The sequence below is a fragment of the Amblyomma americanum genome, chromosome 8, assembly GCF_052857255.1.
Source record: "Amblyomma americanum isolate KBUSLIRL-KWMA chromosome 8, ASM5285725v1, whole genome shotgun sequence".
Classification (NCBI taxonomy): Eukaryota; Metazoa; Arthropoda; class Arachnida; order Ixodida; family Ixodidae; genus Amblyomma; species Amblyomma americanum.
Window position 1 is genome coordinate 16,900,186 of NC_135504.1, and position 17,491 is coordinate 16,917,676.

At 47.6% G+C, this 17,491-nt stretch overlaps 1 protein-coding gene across 4 annotated transcripts in view; it reads left to right on the forward strand.

The window, feature by feature from the left end:
* Positions 1–1,049: 1,049 nt before the first annotated feature.
* The window catches only part of LOC144100997 (sodium-independent sulfate anion transporter-like), a 109,781-nt gene continuing 93,339 nt past the window's right edge, over positions 1,050–17,491 (forward strand). Inside the window, exon 1 of one of the 4 annotated variants that reach the window (XM_077633966.1) lies at positions 1,050–1,321. In XM_077633966.1, the coding sequence (XP_077490092.1) occupies positions 1,249–1,321 (73 nt within the window). In that variant the 5' untranslated portion in view covers positions 1,050–1,248. Of the gene's footprint in view, positions 1,322–9,097; positions 9,383–17,491 lie in introns of those variants that run through there. The other 3 variants (XM_077633962.1, XM_077633963.1, XM_077633960.1) reach the window with 3 other exon arrangements.

The following is a 17,491-nucleotide window of genomic DNA, read 5'->3' on the forward strand; positions in this document are numbered from 1 at the left end:
TTTTAGAGATTGCCCCCTGAATAATATCCCAGGTTCCCCCGACAAAAAAATGTGCAACCCTCTTTTTCGTGAGACAAAAGTTGTTTGCAGGCACAGGGATAAATTGACAAGGGAACTGTGTGAGGCGTATCGCATCCACGCGAATGGTGATGCATGCGTCAGCACACCGTCAGTGCTTCTTCACGAATGTGAGATTAAGTATCTAGATTCGCACGATTAGAAGGATGTTAAGAGGGGCGTGTTCCCTGGTTGTTTTAGGAGTGTATTAATACCTGCGTTTTTTCCAATAAACTTTAGTTGTTAGTCAGCGCTTGTCCGTCTTCTTCTGTCTTCTCTGTGTCTGTCGTCGCTGCGCTGTTTTTACCACGGCTTAAAAAAAAGTGCACATCTACATGACTACTGTCCAACCTTCCTGGGTATGCGTTTCCTGTCTGAATGCAAAATGTTACTGAAGTGTAGAGATAAAACCACACTTGAACTTATTGACGCCTTTTATCTCACGAAAAGGGGAGAAAATTGCATTAATCATACTTCCGTAATCCTACTTCAGAGTTAAATACTCTTTCTCAGTGTGTTCCTCTAACCATGAGACGACTTCAGCGCATTCTGTTCCTTTGCCATTCGCGGCGCATGGGTAAAGATGCATGTTTAAAAACGCTTTCCGTTAAATAGGACCTCTTTAGATTTAGCGCTCATCCCATCTAGGCTCTTACTACGTCTGTGTCTTCGGTTTCAGCTGCTGTCTTTTTTTCCTCAAGTACGAACCACCAAGCCGAACCACATGTACTGCTGGAGTTTCTTTTTAGTAGGTTTCTACAGGAAGTCATTTCACGTACGCAGCTTACAGCAGCGCAGTACTGAGCAAACTGAAAGTTGCGACCTCTGACTCTACGCAGCGAGGCCGTGGTGACTCACGTGACAGCCAGCACCGCTGAAACGCAGCTGTTTCGACGCTATAGAATGCTGTGCAGACCACTGAAAAAAAGAAAAGAGGAATCAACTCGTCGACCATCCGACATAAACGCACAGCAGTGACGGGAATTCCATCCGAGACTACAGGTACGACTCCCCTGGAAGAGCAGAAAAAAAGAATACGGCAAAACTGGCGATATACGGAGAGATCGGGGCAGGCATGGAATAAACGGTCGCGGCGGCCGGATGTCCATGTTTTGATGCGAGAGGCGAATCTAGCTGTGTGTGCCGGTGACCGCTCGACGGTACATTTCCACGCCGGCTTCCGTCCGGATCATGCCGTCTCCCGACTCCGGGGCGAAGTCCTTCGAGATGGAACAAAGATGTCCCAATGACTCGGGCCGTCCAGGTAAGCTTTTCTTTATTATCACTCGATGATGGTGAACTCTTTGAAGTGCCAAGGACCCTGATGACGAATTCAAATCATTATCATCGTCGTCCTGCTCACCATCGGCATAATCATCGCAATCAACTAGATAAGCCTACAGCAGGACAACCCAATCCAATCTGATTTATTAGCTTCACAAAAACAAAAACAGCGCTTGGAACCGCATTGAGGTAATTAGTAAAGGGTCCGAAACATAAAAGTGCACAGATAAAGGCAAACTCCGTGAAAGAGACATATGCCCTGCACTCGGTAGTCCTTCCACTAATACTTCAGGAGCCTTACTTATACATGGCTTAGAAGCAAGCCCCCTCGGCTCGAAACTTTTATCAAGGGCTTTCTTTACATGTGGAACAGGAATGAACCCCCCCCCTGACTGGTCTTGACGCATGTGTGTGCCTCCTAGAGTTTTTATGTGCATGCTCGTGATTGAATGCCGGTATACCATGGGATCGCATTCGCGGCCCGGTTATGTCCGGAATCAACTGATTGGGTTTTTTCAGTTCGTTCCTCATGCAATAAAAACAAAACCGTTGCGGAGATTGCCGAGTGGTCTAGGGCATCGGCAAACGAAGCTGCTTTGTTTGCGCAGGCGCTGGTTAGAATGCCGCTTGGTGCTGTATTATTGCACAGATTTTTTTTTTTTTCTGATCGATACTATTCTGACGGAATGCCCGGCTTCAAGTTCGTTGAAGTTTCAATACAATATCCGCCTTGGTTTACCGAGAATGGGAGCTGAAAGCATTTCATGCTTCAGGGTTGGATGGGTAAAGGGATCTCCAACACATCGGAACACGACGCCGCATCATACGTCATGAGGAAGATTCCCCTGGAAATCCGCAACAAACCACTCGTCATCCTTGGGGGTTTCAGTCAGGATGCTTGAGGAAACGACACATTCTTTAACATTCTACTACAAGACCTGCAAGTGCACCTCGCTAACTAAGAGCAATCACAACTACAAGAGGCACAAGTATAGGCCTGGTATTTCCTAAGCAGGACTCGATCGAAGGTGTCAAATACTTCTCGACGTACTTCACAGATCACAAAGCGATCATGGTTTCCGTCGATCCAAACCCGCCACCACCGCCTCCACGTCGACCACTGCGGCCCGAGGACTACACCCCAGAGATGTACCCAGCTGAGGAGGATATCTACAACTGATCTTTCGCTACGCATCGAAGAACTCATCGCCTGAAATAAGCTCAGCTCTCAAGCCGCAACCAAACGTCTAAGTCCACGACATGCAAATTCTGCCAACCTCATCCCCGTGCAGATAGAGGATCCGAAAGTTGGCGATCTGGTGCGCAACCAATACGCAAACACATAGAATCGTAGAAAATAACCTTAATGCATGTGCAAACATGCGCGTATACAATGCACCCAGGGACAGTAATGGTTTCGCATTCCCACACGTAACCACTCTTAAGTGTATCTGCCGAATTGTTTTTCTGCTTGCACCGACTGTACACGGGCGTGAAGGACCTTCGAGGTTTTCGTAAAGAACCGGCAGACACAGTCCATTTCCTCATTGTTCGCTTTTACTTAGAACACCTATACGGCCTCTCCAGAAGGCAGATGTGGTGTTGACTGAGCCTTTACTTCCTGTAATCGTCTACCGTAAGCCTTACCTTGCCTTTCTGGGTGTAGTGTATTGGCCGCTAAGTTTTTTTTTAACTTACCCGTCAAGACGTGGCTCCGCGCCAAGAGGACGTTTGGGCTGTGTTCAGTGAATTGCCACCTGTGTGAGTAACCATAGGCGATTGATCATTGCTTTGTGTTGCGTAATCGATGCTGTGTTCTTTTGCGGCATTCTTCAGCGCACTCTTAAACAAGGTCATTGAGATCACGCCCTACACTAAAAGATAAAGCCTGTAATGGACGTCTCTAGGATTCATTTAGTAAAGCATATTGACATAACATGGAAGCGGAAGACAGACACGGGACAGAAGCTTTACTTCTTAGATCTTCCGCTTATAGTGTTTGACTTGCTAGCGTGCTTAAATACTTTCTGAAGCCTTGAACCATCCAACCCTTTGGCAAGGTTTGAGTCTTGAAGATTCCGTGGGACCTTTAGTGCTCCTCGGAAGGGCCTTTAGAACTGCAGCATGATGGATCGACATCATGCTGCGTTCAACCAAGTCTTTGCTTAGAGAGCAGAGTGCTTTGGTACTAGGGTCGTGTGCAACGCAGGTCCGGCCTCCTGATTGGCTGTTTTTTTTATTAAACATGTGTGTGTCTCCAGGAATTTTGATGTGCGGGCGGAGTAATAACATAATGATGGCTTGAGGATGTATGAAGGGTTCGGAGAATGCAAGCTGGTTAAATAAGGCTTTAGGGAAGTCAGTGTTGCTGCTCATCTATGCAACAAAGGGAAAAAAAATGTGCGAGTCGTCTAATGCATTGGTAAACGCGGCTGCCACCTTTGCGCCTCCGCTGGTTGGAATTCCGCTCGAGGCTATGTTACGATAAAGTTTTTTTCTGCTCGATACCATTCAGAAGGGAAGTTTCGGATAAGTTCGGCCTCAGATTCATCACTGTTCCTGGACTATTTTCACCTTAGTTCGCCGACAATATGAGTTGAAAGCATTCCATGCTTTTAAGCCCATGGCGACGGCCGGTGCTTTGACTTCTTCCGTCCCTTATCTGAGCCGACATCCTGCCCGTTTGCAAGCACGCTAAGACCCCGCCGTATACCTTACGCCAGCTGTCGACGCCTCTTGGCGTGCATAACAACGGCAGCTGCGAGGCAACTAAACACACAAAAAGAAAAACAAATAGTTAAAGATTCAAGCAAGCGACCAAGCTTCCTGTACAGAATTAAAGCGTTTGATTCGAGGGACAAGCATTCTCCTCAGATATGGGTTTTCGTGACTGTAAACTCATGTGGTGAGGTCTATAGTGGCGGTGTTCGGCTGCTGTGGTGAATCCACTGTTGTGGCTGGTCAACGCATGCGCAGGTCTTCTCGTGAACAAGACATCGCGGCTGTGGTGCCCAGGAAATGCAAGATTTAAGTCCAGTAAATTAAGACACCAGCGAAGCTAGCGTATCAGTTCGCATTGAAAAAGTCGACGCATGTGATATAACCATGGATTAGCTGGCTTCGCTTTCGAGAGAGAAAGAGGAAATTCAGTGAGCTGAACCAAACACATTTCCAGTAGGCAGTCCAGCATGGGGAAGGGAAATAACAGGATGACAAAAAAGCAGGGAGGAATACAAGTCAAGTGCAGAGACATCGACGGAAACAGAGTATTTGAAGAGTTTCTGTGGTTTTTCACTGGATGAAAGGCTCCGGGAGTTTTTTTGTTATTTTTTTTCGGGGGGTGCATTGTGAATCAATGACCGCAAAACATTCCTAACCCGTTTTTTTTCCTTACCAACCCATGCTGTATTGCCTACCGGAAATGCCGTTTCAGCGCGTATGCATGCGCAACCCATATTTTTTTTCCTTCCTCCGTTCTCGGGACGGTCGAGCACGGAGGAAACAGTGAAACAGTAGACACCCTTAGCACACCGTGCACCGTGTTACCGTTACCGGAGTACCGGGAGCCCGCCCACCGCCGGTGAGCACGCGCCGATTGGTCCCGATGTGTTACAGGCGCGCGCTCAGCCGCCAGGCACCTGGCGCCATCTGGTGCCATCAAGGCGATTTGCGCATGCGCATTGGCAGCGCGTGGTCTTCCGGTACTCCGTTATGGGTAACACGGTGCACGGTGGGCTAAGGGTGTCCAGTAAGCCCACTCAAGAGAGTTGTGATGGAAGAGAGGAAGAGGAACAACTAAAATTTCGTGATGTGTTCCAACCCACCAACACTTGCCAAGTTACATCCTTAAATACTTTTTTCACTGCTTCCAACTTGATTCAGTGGACGTGTACGCTGGACTGTGCCACGCATGCCCAGTAAGCTCTGTAAAATACGCAGATCGGATCGCTGCTGGTGCCCAACCCGGTTGATAGCTGCGCCCAGGACAAGATTGAAAAGATGAATTGACAACATCCTTGGTTAAAGGGTTCATTCAACTGGTGCGACGCATTTAAGAAAAATGCGTTGCTTTTGTATGTATGCGTGCGATCAGCGCTCCACGGTTTCCTATGGTGTCAGTGACATACGCTTTTGTTTCTGTCATGCCCTTCCCTCTATTACGCGGATTTCGTATTCAGGCCACCTCGTACGCCTGCCATTGAGCGTAAAGACTTGATATTGTGCCATTGTTACAGGCCACATACGCCAGTGTTTTATCATTTTATTTCATACGTTTGCTACGCGGATTTCGTATTGAGACTTCACAATCAAATACGCAAGCCCACGACCAAGTGGGACAACAGACAATACACGGTACTGCACTGTGTTCTAGCAAGTGGGAATAACCTCGCTCCTATGCTGATAACTCTAGAGGCACACTGCGCTTTGTCTCACATATGCGAATGTACACAGGCCGGCATCGCGAGAAGATAAATCCATAGAGAGCGATCCGCCATGGTGGATCCGCCAGTGGCTCTGGCGTTCGGCTGCGTTCGGCGAAATGCAAAGACGTCTGTGGGCTGTGCAATGTCAGCGCGCGATAATGAAGTCCAGGTGGCCGAAATTACTCTAGAGCCCTCCAGGACTATGGCGTTCCTCATATGATCCGATGTGTCGCTTCTGGAAATTAAACCCCACGTACCACCACAACCATGATACACTATAAACACAAATGGGTCTATATGGGAGTAAAAGAGTGTAAGCTGCCCTCTAGGACATTTTCTTTTAGGTGTAAGATGTGCAACCGATGTCCCGGGGTGTATTTCGGTCACTATAAATACGGAATGCTTACTCTTGGCAACGGAGGTATATTCCCACCTCAAAGCAGAGTAACTTGGTACAGTTTAGAATCGAAGCAGGATTTGAAATGCGGCACCGGAGGTCTTGATGTTTGTGAATAAAGTCAATCAATCAATCATGTTTATTTAATATCATGGCGATGTTGGGTGCGCCGACAAAAAGCCATTGGGAAGGCTTGACGAGGCCGACGCACCCCACAAGGGCATTGCAGTGGTACACAACATGGTAGCACTTCCAGGGATAAAAAAAGAAAATGAACAAAAGTAACATATTTGGCATTAGCTGTACATTAATTCGGACTCCTTATTTAGTTGATGTGGGAGAGTGTAGCTCAACATTTGATAACCATAATTTGTTCGCATCCTAGGCACATACCATTTGGGTGTCGCACGTGTAGTGTACTTTGGCTCATTGCATTGTAATCCTGATATATTTAGCATATTGAAATTATTGTGATTAACACCGGTTTTATACCGTTGTAGAAGTAAAACTTCGTACATCTGTGGCAAACGGATGATTCGAAGTTCATTGAAAAACGGTTCGGTGTGTTCTAGTCGAGGAGCATTCATAATATTTCGAACAGCTTTCTTTTGAAGAAGATACAAGCGGTTAATATTTGTAAAAGACGTGGTACCCCAAACCAAAAAACAATAATTTTCAACAGAGGAAAAAAGTGCACTATACAACATTTTCTTGATACTCTTCGGCATGAAATATCTCAGTCGACACAAAATACCGACAACCTTTGACAGCTTGTTCATCACCATGTCAACGTGATCATTCCAACTCAAATGCTCATTAAAAATAACACCTAAACTTTTGACCGCAGGGACCGTTTCGATGAGCGACTTACCGATCCTTAAACAGAGTGGTGGCATATTTGTCAACTTGTTACGAGGCCGGAAAAGCACGGCCTTCGTTTTTGCAGTGTTTATGTTTAACAAATTATTTTGAGACCATTCTTGGAGTGACTGTAAACATTTTGTGGCTTGTTTCTCAAGATCTGGCAGCTGTGCAGCTCTAAAGAATAAAGTGGTGTCATCAGCGTAAATCACAAAGGTTGGAAGATTACTAATACAGACGATGTCATTAACATAAAGAAGAAACAGCAATGGTCCCAAGATGCTACCTTGCGGGTTTGAAACATCAGTTAAAATCTTTGTTACTACTATAACTTTATGTGTTTTGTAGAGGGAATCTGTTTCTGTTGCCAACCGCAAGTGTTACGTATTTTCAGTGATGGAAAGCTTCCCCGGTACCTGGCCAGCGTACCCTGCCCCTGGAAGGGAGTACGCTCGAGGACAGGTTACTCCCTTTTTACTCCCATATAGGCTGCGGAGACAGAAAGACAGACAGACAGACGGACAGACAGACAGACAGACGGACGGACGGACGGACACGACGGGCATGTGCACTGCATCGAGCATGGGGCAGAATGTGACATACGGTATGAGGAGGAGCCACTCTTTAAAGCGAAACTAAGGACAAATACGAGTTGGCCTGTATCGCTGAGGCATCGCGTTTTAATTGCAAGAAGACCACTGTTACCGAAAACGGAGCTTTTTTAGGCTACGATAAAGTAAAAAAAAAACGAAATGCAGGTGTCGCCACCACCGGCTGATTTCGAAAGCAAACTGCGTACGTCAACACCGCTTTTCAGTGCGGATCTCGGAGGCTACGGTTCAGCGCCATTCACTTCAGTACGATGGAAACCCGTCCATTTCGGGAAGGACGTCATGAGTTTCAACCGTCTGGCGGGAAGATTTTTATTTCAAACTTTCTTGGCGATAAATGCCTCTTTTGTCGCCGGAGGAACGACAACATATCCAGAAAGAGTCGGAGAACTAATAGAGGAACAACGCTAAAGACGGGACAACAGGAAGAGAGGCAACACGATCGCTAAGTTTTACTGAGAAGAATAGTTCGATCCAGTTGTCCTCAGCGTCTGTTTAAGATGTCATGCTCTGTGCGCCCTTCAACGTCAGATATGCGATCAGCATGTAGTGTGCAGCCCCTTTGTCAGAACTGCTTCTTCTACTCTTGTTCTTCACTGATCACCGTCGGCTTTGTGAGCGGGAAATCTGCGATGCAACCAGGTGATCCGCCTAAGTCAGGTGACGTTGTTGCGACATCACAACCAGCCCGTCGGATCGGGCTCAAACTGACCGTCCTGGCGGGTGGCAGTTAAATTAAATATTTGTCGCGAGGGATTGTTCGGGAAGAGCAAGCTGGGCAGCAGAAAACATTCGCAATGGGCTAATCGCAGCTGGTGCAAGTACGAACAGACGACCAAATGACGTCACATCGGCACACTCTCCAGTTGCGCCTCTTGCACTGGCGACAGCTGGCGGTGGGAAATGAAAGCTTTCCGGTTGCCGCGGCAGTGCAGACGGCAATGCAATTGCCTTGCATGACACCAGATGTCGCCAGCGCGAGAACGGCCATCTGCGACACTATTGCTATTACGACGAACAAGGTAGCAGTGCTCGCCCGGCACCGCAGCTGCTCTTATCGCAGCGTAGTCGGCGTAGTGTGTAGTGCGCAAGTGGAACAAAAAATAAAGAAAGGGAACCGTGTAGCCTTCGCGACGGCGCAAAGTTCTTCCTAGATGGCATCTCAGACGCTATTTCGGTTCTTTATCTGCAGCTGTGCTCCAAGAACATTGAAAATGCTGACGACCCAGCTTTGAAGTGCGGCCTTCTGTGAGCACCGAGTGGGAGAGGGGAGGGGATGGAAAGAAAGGTTATAGTGTGAAATAAATGACAAAAAAAACTGACTGCGAGTTTGCGCACATGTGCAAAACGCCGAGTGACATGACGGAGCAGGCATGTGGAACCCCGTCGAGCGCACAAGTGGCGATGTATCGCACTGTCACTAGTGTATAAAAAAAAAGGAAGGAAAACGAGCAAAAAAAAGCAAGCGGGGCGTTGGCGTTGCATCCCATGTAACGCCTGTTTGAGCCCATTTCATTTCTCCTTTTTAATAGCGTCGAGCGAAGGCTACCCACTGGTGCAGACGGCCCGCACTTAGGTCCGTGTACAGTTCGGCAACGCAGGCGTCGGCTCTGGCTGGTGGTCGGTTTTAGTGCGAGCAAAAAACAAGCAACACATAATGGTGGCTTCCAAAAACGCAAATTTCGAAGAGAGGGCCATGCTACCGACGAAAGAACCGATGTTCCAGCTGATGGACTTGGCACGTGCGGGTGAGTGGTTCGAATGCGCTCGGTGGTGCACGTGGTGATTGGGTTTTTGATTTGTGGTAACCTGAGCTGAAGTTCACGCCCCTCCTACGCTTTCCTTATTGCTTCGATGGGTGACGAAAGCGATCATATCGCGTTATAATATCGATAGTTCTCGCTGTCGACCGTCTCGATGTGTCCTCTGGTAACCGGAAGCTTCGATCTCGTGTTGCCAGCGTGTAGCGCTGGCTCTGGTGTTCTAGTTCTGAAGACGAGGTCGCGGGTGCGACTGACGACAGCACCAGCCGCGACTTTGATGGAAGGCAAATTCAAGAATTGCTATGCTCGCAAAATTCCGTGCGTGTTAGCGAACCCGATTTACTGGACGTAATGAATTCGTTAAATGAGTTGGCCTCGCAGTAGATATCGCTAGCGAAAAACTTTTTCTTTCGATCGCATGTGTGGCATGGGTGGAGTTCTAGAAATCTTTCTTCAATGGCTTGTGCTAGAGTAATGTGCAGGTTCGCAAGTCCTTTGCCATTAAGAGACAGGCTTTCTTGACAGATTTATTGCTGAAGTCTAACTGTATAGACAGGGAATGTTCCAAGTAACAAGCTTGTCCCTGGCAGAATTAAAAGAAAAAAGAGCCCTGGAATTTCGGCATATATTTCATCCTGGCTCCAAATAACGCATGCTTTTCATCGTTACTAAAGATGGCATCTGTAGATCGTCAGCCGGCCATGTGACACAATGGAAGCTACCTAAAAGATCTGATAATAATCAACCACGTCATCGATCAGCTTAATAATTATCTACGCGTTGGTGGCGTGCTTAAGCCATTAGTGTAGACGCTTCTATAGTGCGTTTTAACTTTGCGCGGCCTACTGCAGCCAGCAGCGATCGCTTAGTGGCTAGATTAGAGGCTAGACTTGAGGAGGATGGTTCGCCTCCAGACCACGGCGGGGCCGCTGTAGTGTACTCGAAATGGAAAAACGGCCGGCCTTTGCTCCAAATATTTGTGTGGCGTTAAAGATGAATAAGTGGTCTAAATAATTCCACAGATCTCCATTGCGGCGTTATTAAAAAGAAAACCACTGAGACTGACAGAGCGCAAAGAAATCAAGCATGAAAAACCAACTAGGCCCTTTTGTAGCTTCACTAAAATTCATTAGTCGAGTGAGTGGGGTAGTATTAATAGTAGTTGTGTAAGTTGCACCTTTAGTTCTTTCTGCTGTAGCCGGAGTTGTAGTTACGGTGTTCGGATCGGCTGATCCCGAAACACGCGGGTTCGATCCCAGTCGCGATAGTAGCAGATTCAAATTTGGGGGCGATGCAAAATGTTTGCTAGCATTCCCCTGGCCTGGTGCTCGGCTTTTTTAAAGTTGAAATGCTTGGAAAAAGGTTTTACTCGACCTTGAGAAGAAAAAAAAACACCTTGTGCCATGGCGTTCTTTGGTCCCAGAGGCCCTTGCGCCATAAAAATTCACAATCATTATCATCATCACATAATGTTTGAAGAATACCAACCACAAGGTCCACACCGCCTGTGCGCGGTGCGTTAGTATATACTGCCTTGCGCTTTGCCAAGGGTGGAGAGGTATTAGAAGTTTTCTAAACGATATAGCTTAGAACAATCGGACAACTGGAAGTGCGATAAATAGCAGGCGTCATGCTCGGGAATTAATTAGACGAATCATGCCGCCCGTTAGTGCGGTAGACTTCTATCTCGAACTCGAGAAAGTCGGACACGCTCGAGCGCCATCAACAACACGGTTCCCCTTTATAACCGCACTTAAACAGAATTACGGGTAGCGCTCGCAAAGTCACGTCCGCGCTAGAACGCGCCCAGCGAGTGCCTTTCATGAACAAAAGGCTTTTGCACTCTTCCTGTGACGTCACCGCACCTCGCCCGGTCGACCATACCATGCCATGAATTTAGAGCACAAGGCTCAAGGTCAAGGAACTGGTCTATTCTGTCGCGGACAGCAGTAAATTCTCAAGCTGCACGTGTTTCCTTTCGTATCTACGGGCCCAGGCTGTGCTTCTTAAGTGCGCTAGAGGACTTCTAGCGAATGATAAACCATTTTATCTCGGTTCTTCGCTCACCAGAGCAGCTATACCGCTTGTTGGTCGCGGCGTTATCTCACAATGCAAGATCGCAAGTTTCCCGCGCCTCGCGCGACTTTTTCCCGTTGACTTTCGCAGCTCGTTGACGCAGGAACGAAACTGGGCTCAGTTTTGTCTCTGCTAGTTCTGTGCATTGTTGTTGAAGCTACGCAGTGGGTCAAGGGCACGGGAAAGTACACAACGAAATGTATAGTTTTTGCGCGGCAATTCGATCCACTCAAGTTTCAGATCTATTGGAAACCGCCTGAGTGGGGGAGGGGCTTTCCAGATGTATTGAGCAGTTTTTCTTGCAACCGTTTTCATCCTTGATATACTTTGTAACTTGAATGGACAAGTAAAGAGTATTAGAGGCGATTTAAAAAGATGAGGTTCGGGGGGGAGGGGGGGGGGGGACCTATCCCTTCGCGTTTCAAGCAAGAATAATGTTTGGGTTGCATTTTCAATAAAGAATGCTGAAGGATTGTATGCGGAAATGAGGACCTCCCCCCCCCCCCCCCCCGCTTTTCTCTAGCTGCCCTTTCCAAAAGTACGCCAAACATCCGACCTATACATATTACTTCTCCCCGTGTCCTCTATTCCTGTCCCCTCACCTCTTTCATTTCATTTCTCCATTCTGCCTGCTATCCTTTATTTCCGCTGCCCCAGCTCAGGTGCTTCAGTACCGATGGCAGATGCCGAGGCTAGCAAAAATCTTTTCCTTCCTTTTTACTATTATTTTAATAAAACCACTACCACAACCATAAATGCAAACATCAGCTACCTTAGTGCAACGTACACGGCTACAAAGACAACTTCTAGACTTTCGCTATTAAGCTTATTTTTTAGTGAATAGGGATATTATAAATGTACTGCTCGCCTCGCATAAAATCTCAACTTGGGATTTTTTTCTTTTTTTAAGCGAACTTGGGATTTCTTCTGAACGCACTGAACTGAACGGTCTCGACACTTCGTGTCCTCACCACCGCCACCTTAACACACGCACTGGCATGCTGTCATGAGCGTGAATAAAAACAAAATTTTCCGCAGTGCAGTCATATCAAACACCTGCTCAAAAATGAGCCTGTATTTTTCAGTTTAGTACGGATTTTTGGTAGGTAAACACCTTCCGCTAGGAGCCGCCGCGGTTGCTCAGTGGTTATGGTGCCTGGCGGCTCCTGGTGAGAGAAACGCGCACTAACGGCTCGTCCAGAATGGCTGCACGTGATCTCATTCTTTCCCAACAGTGTTTTAATATCAAGGCATTTCATGGCAAGGACATCAATGTCATGGTCTGACGAAAGAGTTTTATACCAGTCTCTCACGTCAAGGGCTTTCAAGTTTCTCCTCCAATGACTCACCGCTCTAACTGAGCAAAAAAAAAAGATGTACTCATTGACGGAAGAAAAAGATATTTCCGGGGTCAGTGTGGCTGGAAAGGGTTCCAGGGTGCCGAGATTAGGCCCTGGTGGCCGCCTGACCGAGATAGCATGTGAAACTGGACTCCACGCGGCGTGCGATTGAAGTAGCAGACCTCCATTGCTGCGATAAACCTGCGGACAGCAACACGAAAAGGCAAGCAGCTTTTAAGGCCTTGCTCTGAGGGAACAAAGAGCAATGCTGAATGACACGGAATGACATTTATTGCTACAACGACAGCAACGCCATCTAGCAACAAAATATGCTAACGAATCGAGCTTAAACCTTCCAACACTTCTTTAGAGATAGCTACTATAGTCTCTGGCACAGGCGAACAACCTGTTTGCGGAAAATAAAATTTGATTTCCTTTGACTTGGTGCTGGGCAAACGGAGTTGGGCTCGTAATTTATTTTAACTGAAAACTCAGTACACCTTCCAGCCGATAAGAGTGCATATTTGCCTCCTGTCAATTAGAACTCGCTTAATTCGAATATGTGGTTAATTCGAATTAACATTTTGGTCCCCCCAACGTTTAGAGTATTAAAGCTCCTTTCCATTAAATTCTACTCCGCATATACTGAACTCATTCTTGATTTCCTTTGAATTCTCGGGTAATCTAGAATCGACAGCATTATGTAGGCGATCCGAAGAGCAAGAATTATCATGAATTGGGCATGTGTAGTCCCGTCACCAAGTGGAGGGGGTCCCATGTCAACCTTTGGGCAGGGGCAGATCTTTTTTTTTTAATGTTGGGGGGAAGGGGGGATGACTCATTCCTCTCAGAGATATCAGTTATGGAGAAGAACACCGGCTCCCATTTTTACGACAGAGAATGCATTGCGCAAAAAGGCGTAAATGCACTGCGGCTCCTTCCTTAATGGCTCTTACCTTTTCAGTCCACATATAACGCAAATCAATCGACATCAGTCTCACTTCTCACCTGAGGGCGTGCAGTGAAGCTGCTGTGCACCGTAGCAAGCTTTCAGCGATTTACATTTGCAGGAGTTTCAAGCCCCATGCACAATTCAAATTCTTTACAGTTGCAATGCGCAGTCCGCGCTCCCGAATAATCGCACAAATCCTGCGCAGCTTTCGTTCTTTAGACATTTTCATTTTAGGCTTCCGACATCGCACACGCTCTATAAACCAGTGCTGACCTCTAACCTTTCTTCTGGCGCTCTTTGGCCATAGCTGCCCTTGAGCCGCCATAACAGCCGATCGTAATCGACATCGTGATCTTCATGGCCTCTTCCTCCGGTCGTTTATACGAACAATGTATCCTTCTCAAACGTGCGATACTTCCTGTGCCGACGTAGCGATTGGGTCAATGTTGCTGTAAACCTATCGCAGACCAAGCTCATTTGGGTGCCAAAGTGTCAGAGCCCTAAGCGGTTTCGGTTTCCAGTATTACCACGCCGTCCCCCTCTCTCTCTTTTTTAAATGATATTTATTGCCCCATGGCATCAATTGGCGAGGGTGTGACCGTTCCTGTCTTGGGGAACTCCTTGCTCTGCTTAATTGGCCCGCATGTGGAGTGTTTTACGTTGCGTTCTAAATAAACCGTTGACATGGCTGCTGATTTTTTTCCTTGCCCGTGTGCACACCCACGGACGCTCGCATTACAGACACCGATTACTGGAAGGTTTCCACTTAGCAAAATCAGTGGCAAACCGGTTTCAAACTTTGACCGCAGTCTGATCACGTATTTCAGTTGTCCTCTTGCGGTAACCAAATGCTCTGCTCGGCGATGGTGTTTTTTAATGTTTGTTCTTGATACCTTTTCGAAGCCATAAATATGCGGCTGCTGGAGTCGCGCGGCCACGATATCCGGTGTTCGCGATTATAAATGCAGTTTATTTTTCGCTGCAGGTCACGATCAAACGATTCCCGCAGGCAAATAATCGTAGCTCGCCAAGTGCGAGTTTTTAGACTGCCTTTGCAGCCGCGTCCGCATACTGGTTGGCAAGTTGCGTAAGGACAGAGGTTGCAAAACTACGCTTATCGAAGCGACTGCGTTAATTGTTTCGTTTTTATAGCTCAGCCATGATGTAAAAGTCTTAAGTCAGTTTTTGCTTTCATGGCCGAATCTGCTGGCCTTGCAGGAGATTACTTTGTCGATGCATTCTCTTTTTCTCTATTGTGATGCGTCGATTCACGTCTCCCTTCCGACCGTTCGTGATCGAGTAGACTGCGTGACCGCAGACCACAGAGGGATTATGCTGGGAGTCTCTTTTAAGACATGCTTTTAGTAAAAGAAGTCAACGTCAAGATACCAACTACCGACGTTGGCTTCCATTAAGAACGATACACCATCTGGCCTTTATAAGGGGACGGGGTCCTCTTCATTCTTCCCTTCTTCCTATCTTCTTTCTTTCTTTTCCTTTCCGGAAATCTGCGAAGCCTGAAGTATATCGGAAGCCTGAAGTATGCCGGAAGCCTGAAGTATGCCGGAAGCCTGAAGTATGCCGGAAGCCTGAAGTATGCCGGAAGCCTGAAGTATGCCGGAAGCCTGAAGTATGCCGGAAGCCTGTAGTATAGCGGAAGCCTGAAGTATGCCGAAAGCCTGAAGTATACCGGAAGCCTGAAGTATACCGGAAGCCTGAAGTATAGCGGAAGCCTGAAGTATACCGAAAGCCTGAAGTATACCGGAAGCCTGTAGTATAGCGGAAGCCTGAAGTATAGCGGAAGCCAGAAGTATGCCGAAAGCCTGAAGTATACCGGAAGCCTGAAGTATGCCGGAAGCCTGAAGTATGCCGGAAGCCTGAAGTATGCCGGAAGCCTGAAGTATGCCGGAAGCCTGAAGTATGCCGGAAGCCTGTAGTATAGCGGAAGCCTGAAGTATAGCGGAAGCCTGAAGTATGCCGAAAGCCTGAAGTATACCGGAAGCCTGAAGTATGCCGGAAGCCTGTAGTATAGCGGAAGCCTGAAGTATGCCGGAAGCCTGAAGTATGCCGGAAGCCTGAAGTATGCCGGAAGCCTGAAGTATGCCGGAAGCCTGAAGTATGCCGGAAGCCTGTAGTATAGCGGAAGCCTGTAGTATAGCGGAAGCCTGAAGTATAGCGGAAGCCAGAAGTATGCCGAAAGCCTGAAGTATGCCGGAAGCCTGAAGTATGCCGGAAGCCTGAAGTATGCCGGAAGCCTGAAGTATGCCGGAAGCCTGTAGTATGCCGGAAGCCTGTAGTATAGCGGAAGCCTGAAGTATAGCGGAAGCCTGAAGTATGCCGAAAGCCTGAAGTATACCGGAAGCCTGAAGTATGCCGGAAGCCTGAAGTATGCCGGAAGCCTGTAGTATAGCGGAAGCCTGTAGTATAGCGGAAGCCTGAAGTATAGCGGAAGCCTGAAGTATGCCGAAAGCCTGAAGTATACCGGAAGCCTGAAGTATAGCGGAAGCCTGAAGTATACCGGAAGCCTGAAGTATACCGGAAGCCTGAAGTATACCGGAAGCCTGAAGTATGCCGAAAGCCTGAAGTATGCCGAAAGCCTGAAGTATGCCGAAAGCCTGAAGTATATCGGAAGCCTGAAGTATATCGGAAGCCTGAAGTATGCCGGAAGCCTGAAGTATGCCGGAAGCCTGAAGTATGCCGGAAGCCTGAAGTATGCCGGAAGCCTGAAGTATGCCGGAAGCCTGTAGTATAGCGGAAGCCTGTAGTATAGCGGAAGCCTGTAGTATACCGGAAGCCTGTAGTAACCGGAAGCCTGTAGTATGCCGGAAGCCTGAAGTATGCCGGAAGCCTGAAGTATGCCGGAAGCCTGAAGTATGCCGGAAGCCTGAAGTATGCCGGAAGCCTGAAGTATGCCGGAAGCCTGAAGTATGCCGGAAGCCTGAAGTATGCCGGAAGCCTGAAGTATGCCGGAAGCCTGAAGTATAGCGGAAGCCTGTAGTATAGCGGAAGCCTGAAGTAGCCGAAACCTTCCAAAACATGCTAGTCTCCCAAAACGTGCCATATTGTTTGATCCCGAACACTGGTCGGAGAAGCGAAATACGAAAACGCCCCTGTATCTTTGTGATGTCAGCGCGCGTTAAAGAACCTCAGATGGATCAAAATCAATCCGGAGCGCTCCACTACGGCGTCCCTCATAGTCCGTGCGCAGTTTTCGAACTTTAAGCTTTATATTCAGTATATCGATGCTAATGAGTAATTACTCCATTATTACAAATTCACTCCTTATTGGGGGTCTTTCTCAAAACACTGGAGCAAGACGGTACTAATTTCGATTCGTTGATCAGTTCACTCTTGCCTTACTACATGCCATGGAGCCGTCGCGGTTAATTCGGTTGGTAAGGCGACTGCCCCGGTGAGGCGGTGGTCCCGAGTGCAAACACCGGACCAGGAAGAATATTTCTTGAACCGCGAAGTTTCTGTGGAAGTCGTACAGGTTTCCTCTGCAGCCTTATGGCCGCGCTTCGGTGGTTGCTAATGAGTAATTACTCCCTTATATATTACAATACGATGGTGTTCCATTCCAGCTGCGGCGGTCGAATTTCGATGGAGGCGAAATTTTAGAGGCCCATGCAATGTGCGATGTCAGCGCACGTTAAAGAACTCCAGGTGGTAGAAATTTCCGGAACCATTCATTGCGGCGTCTCTCATAACCTGAGTGGCTTGGAG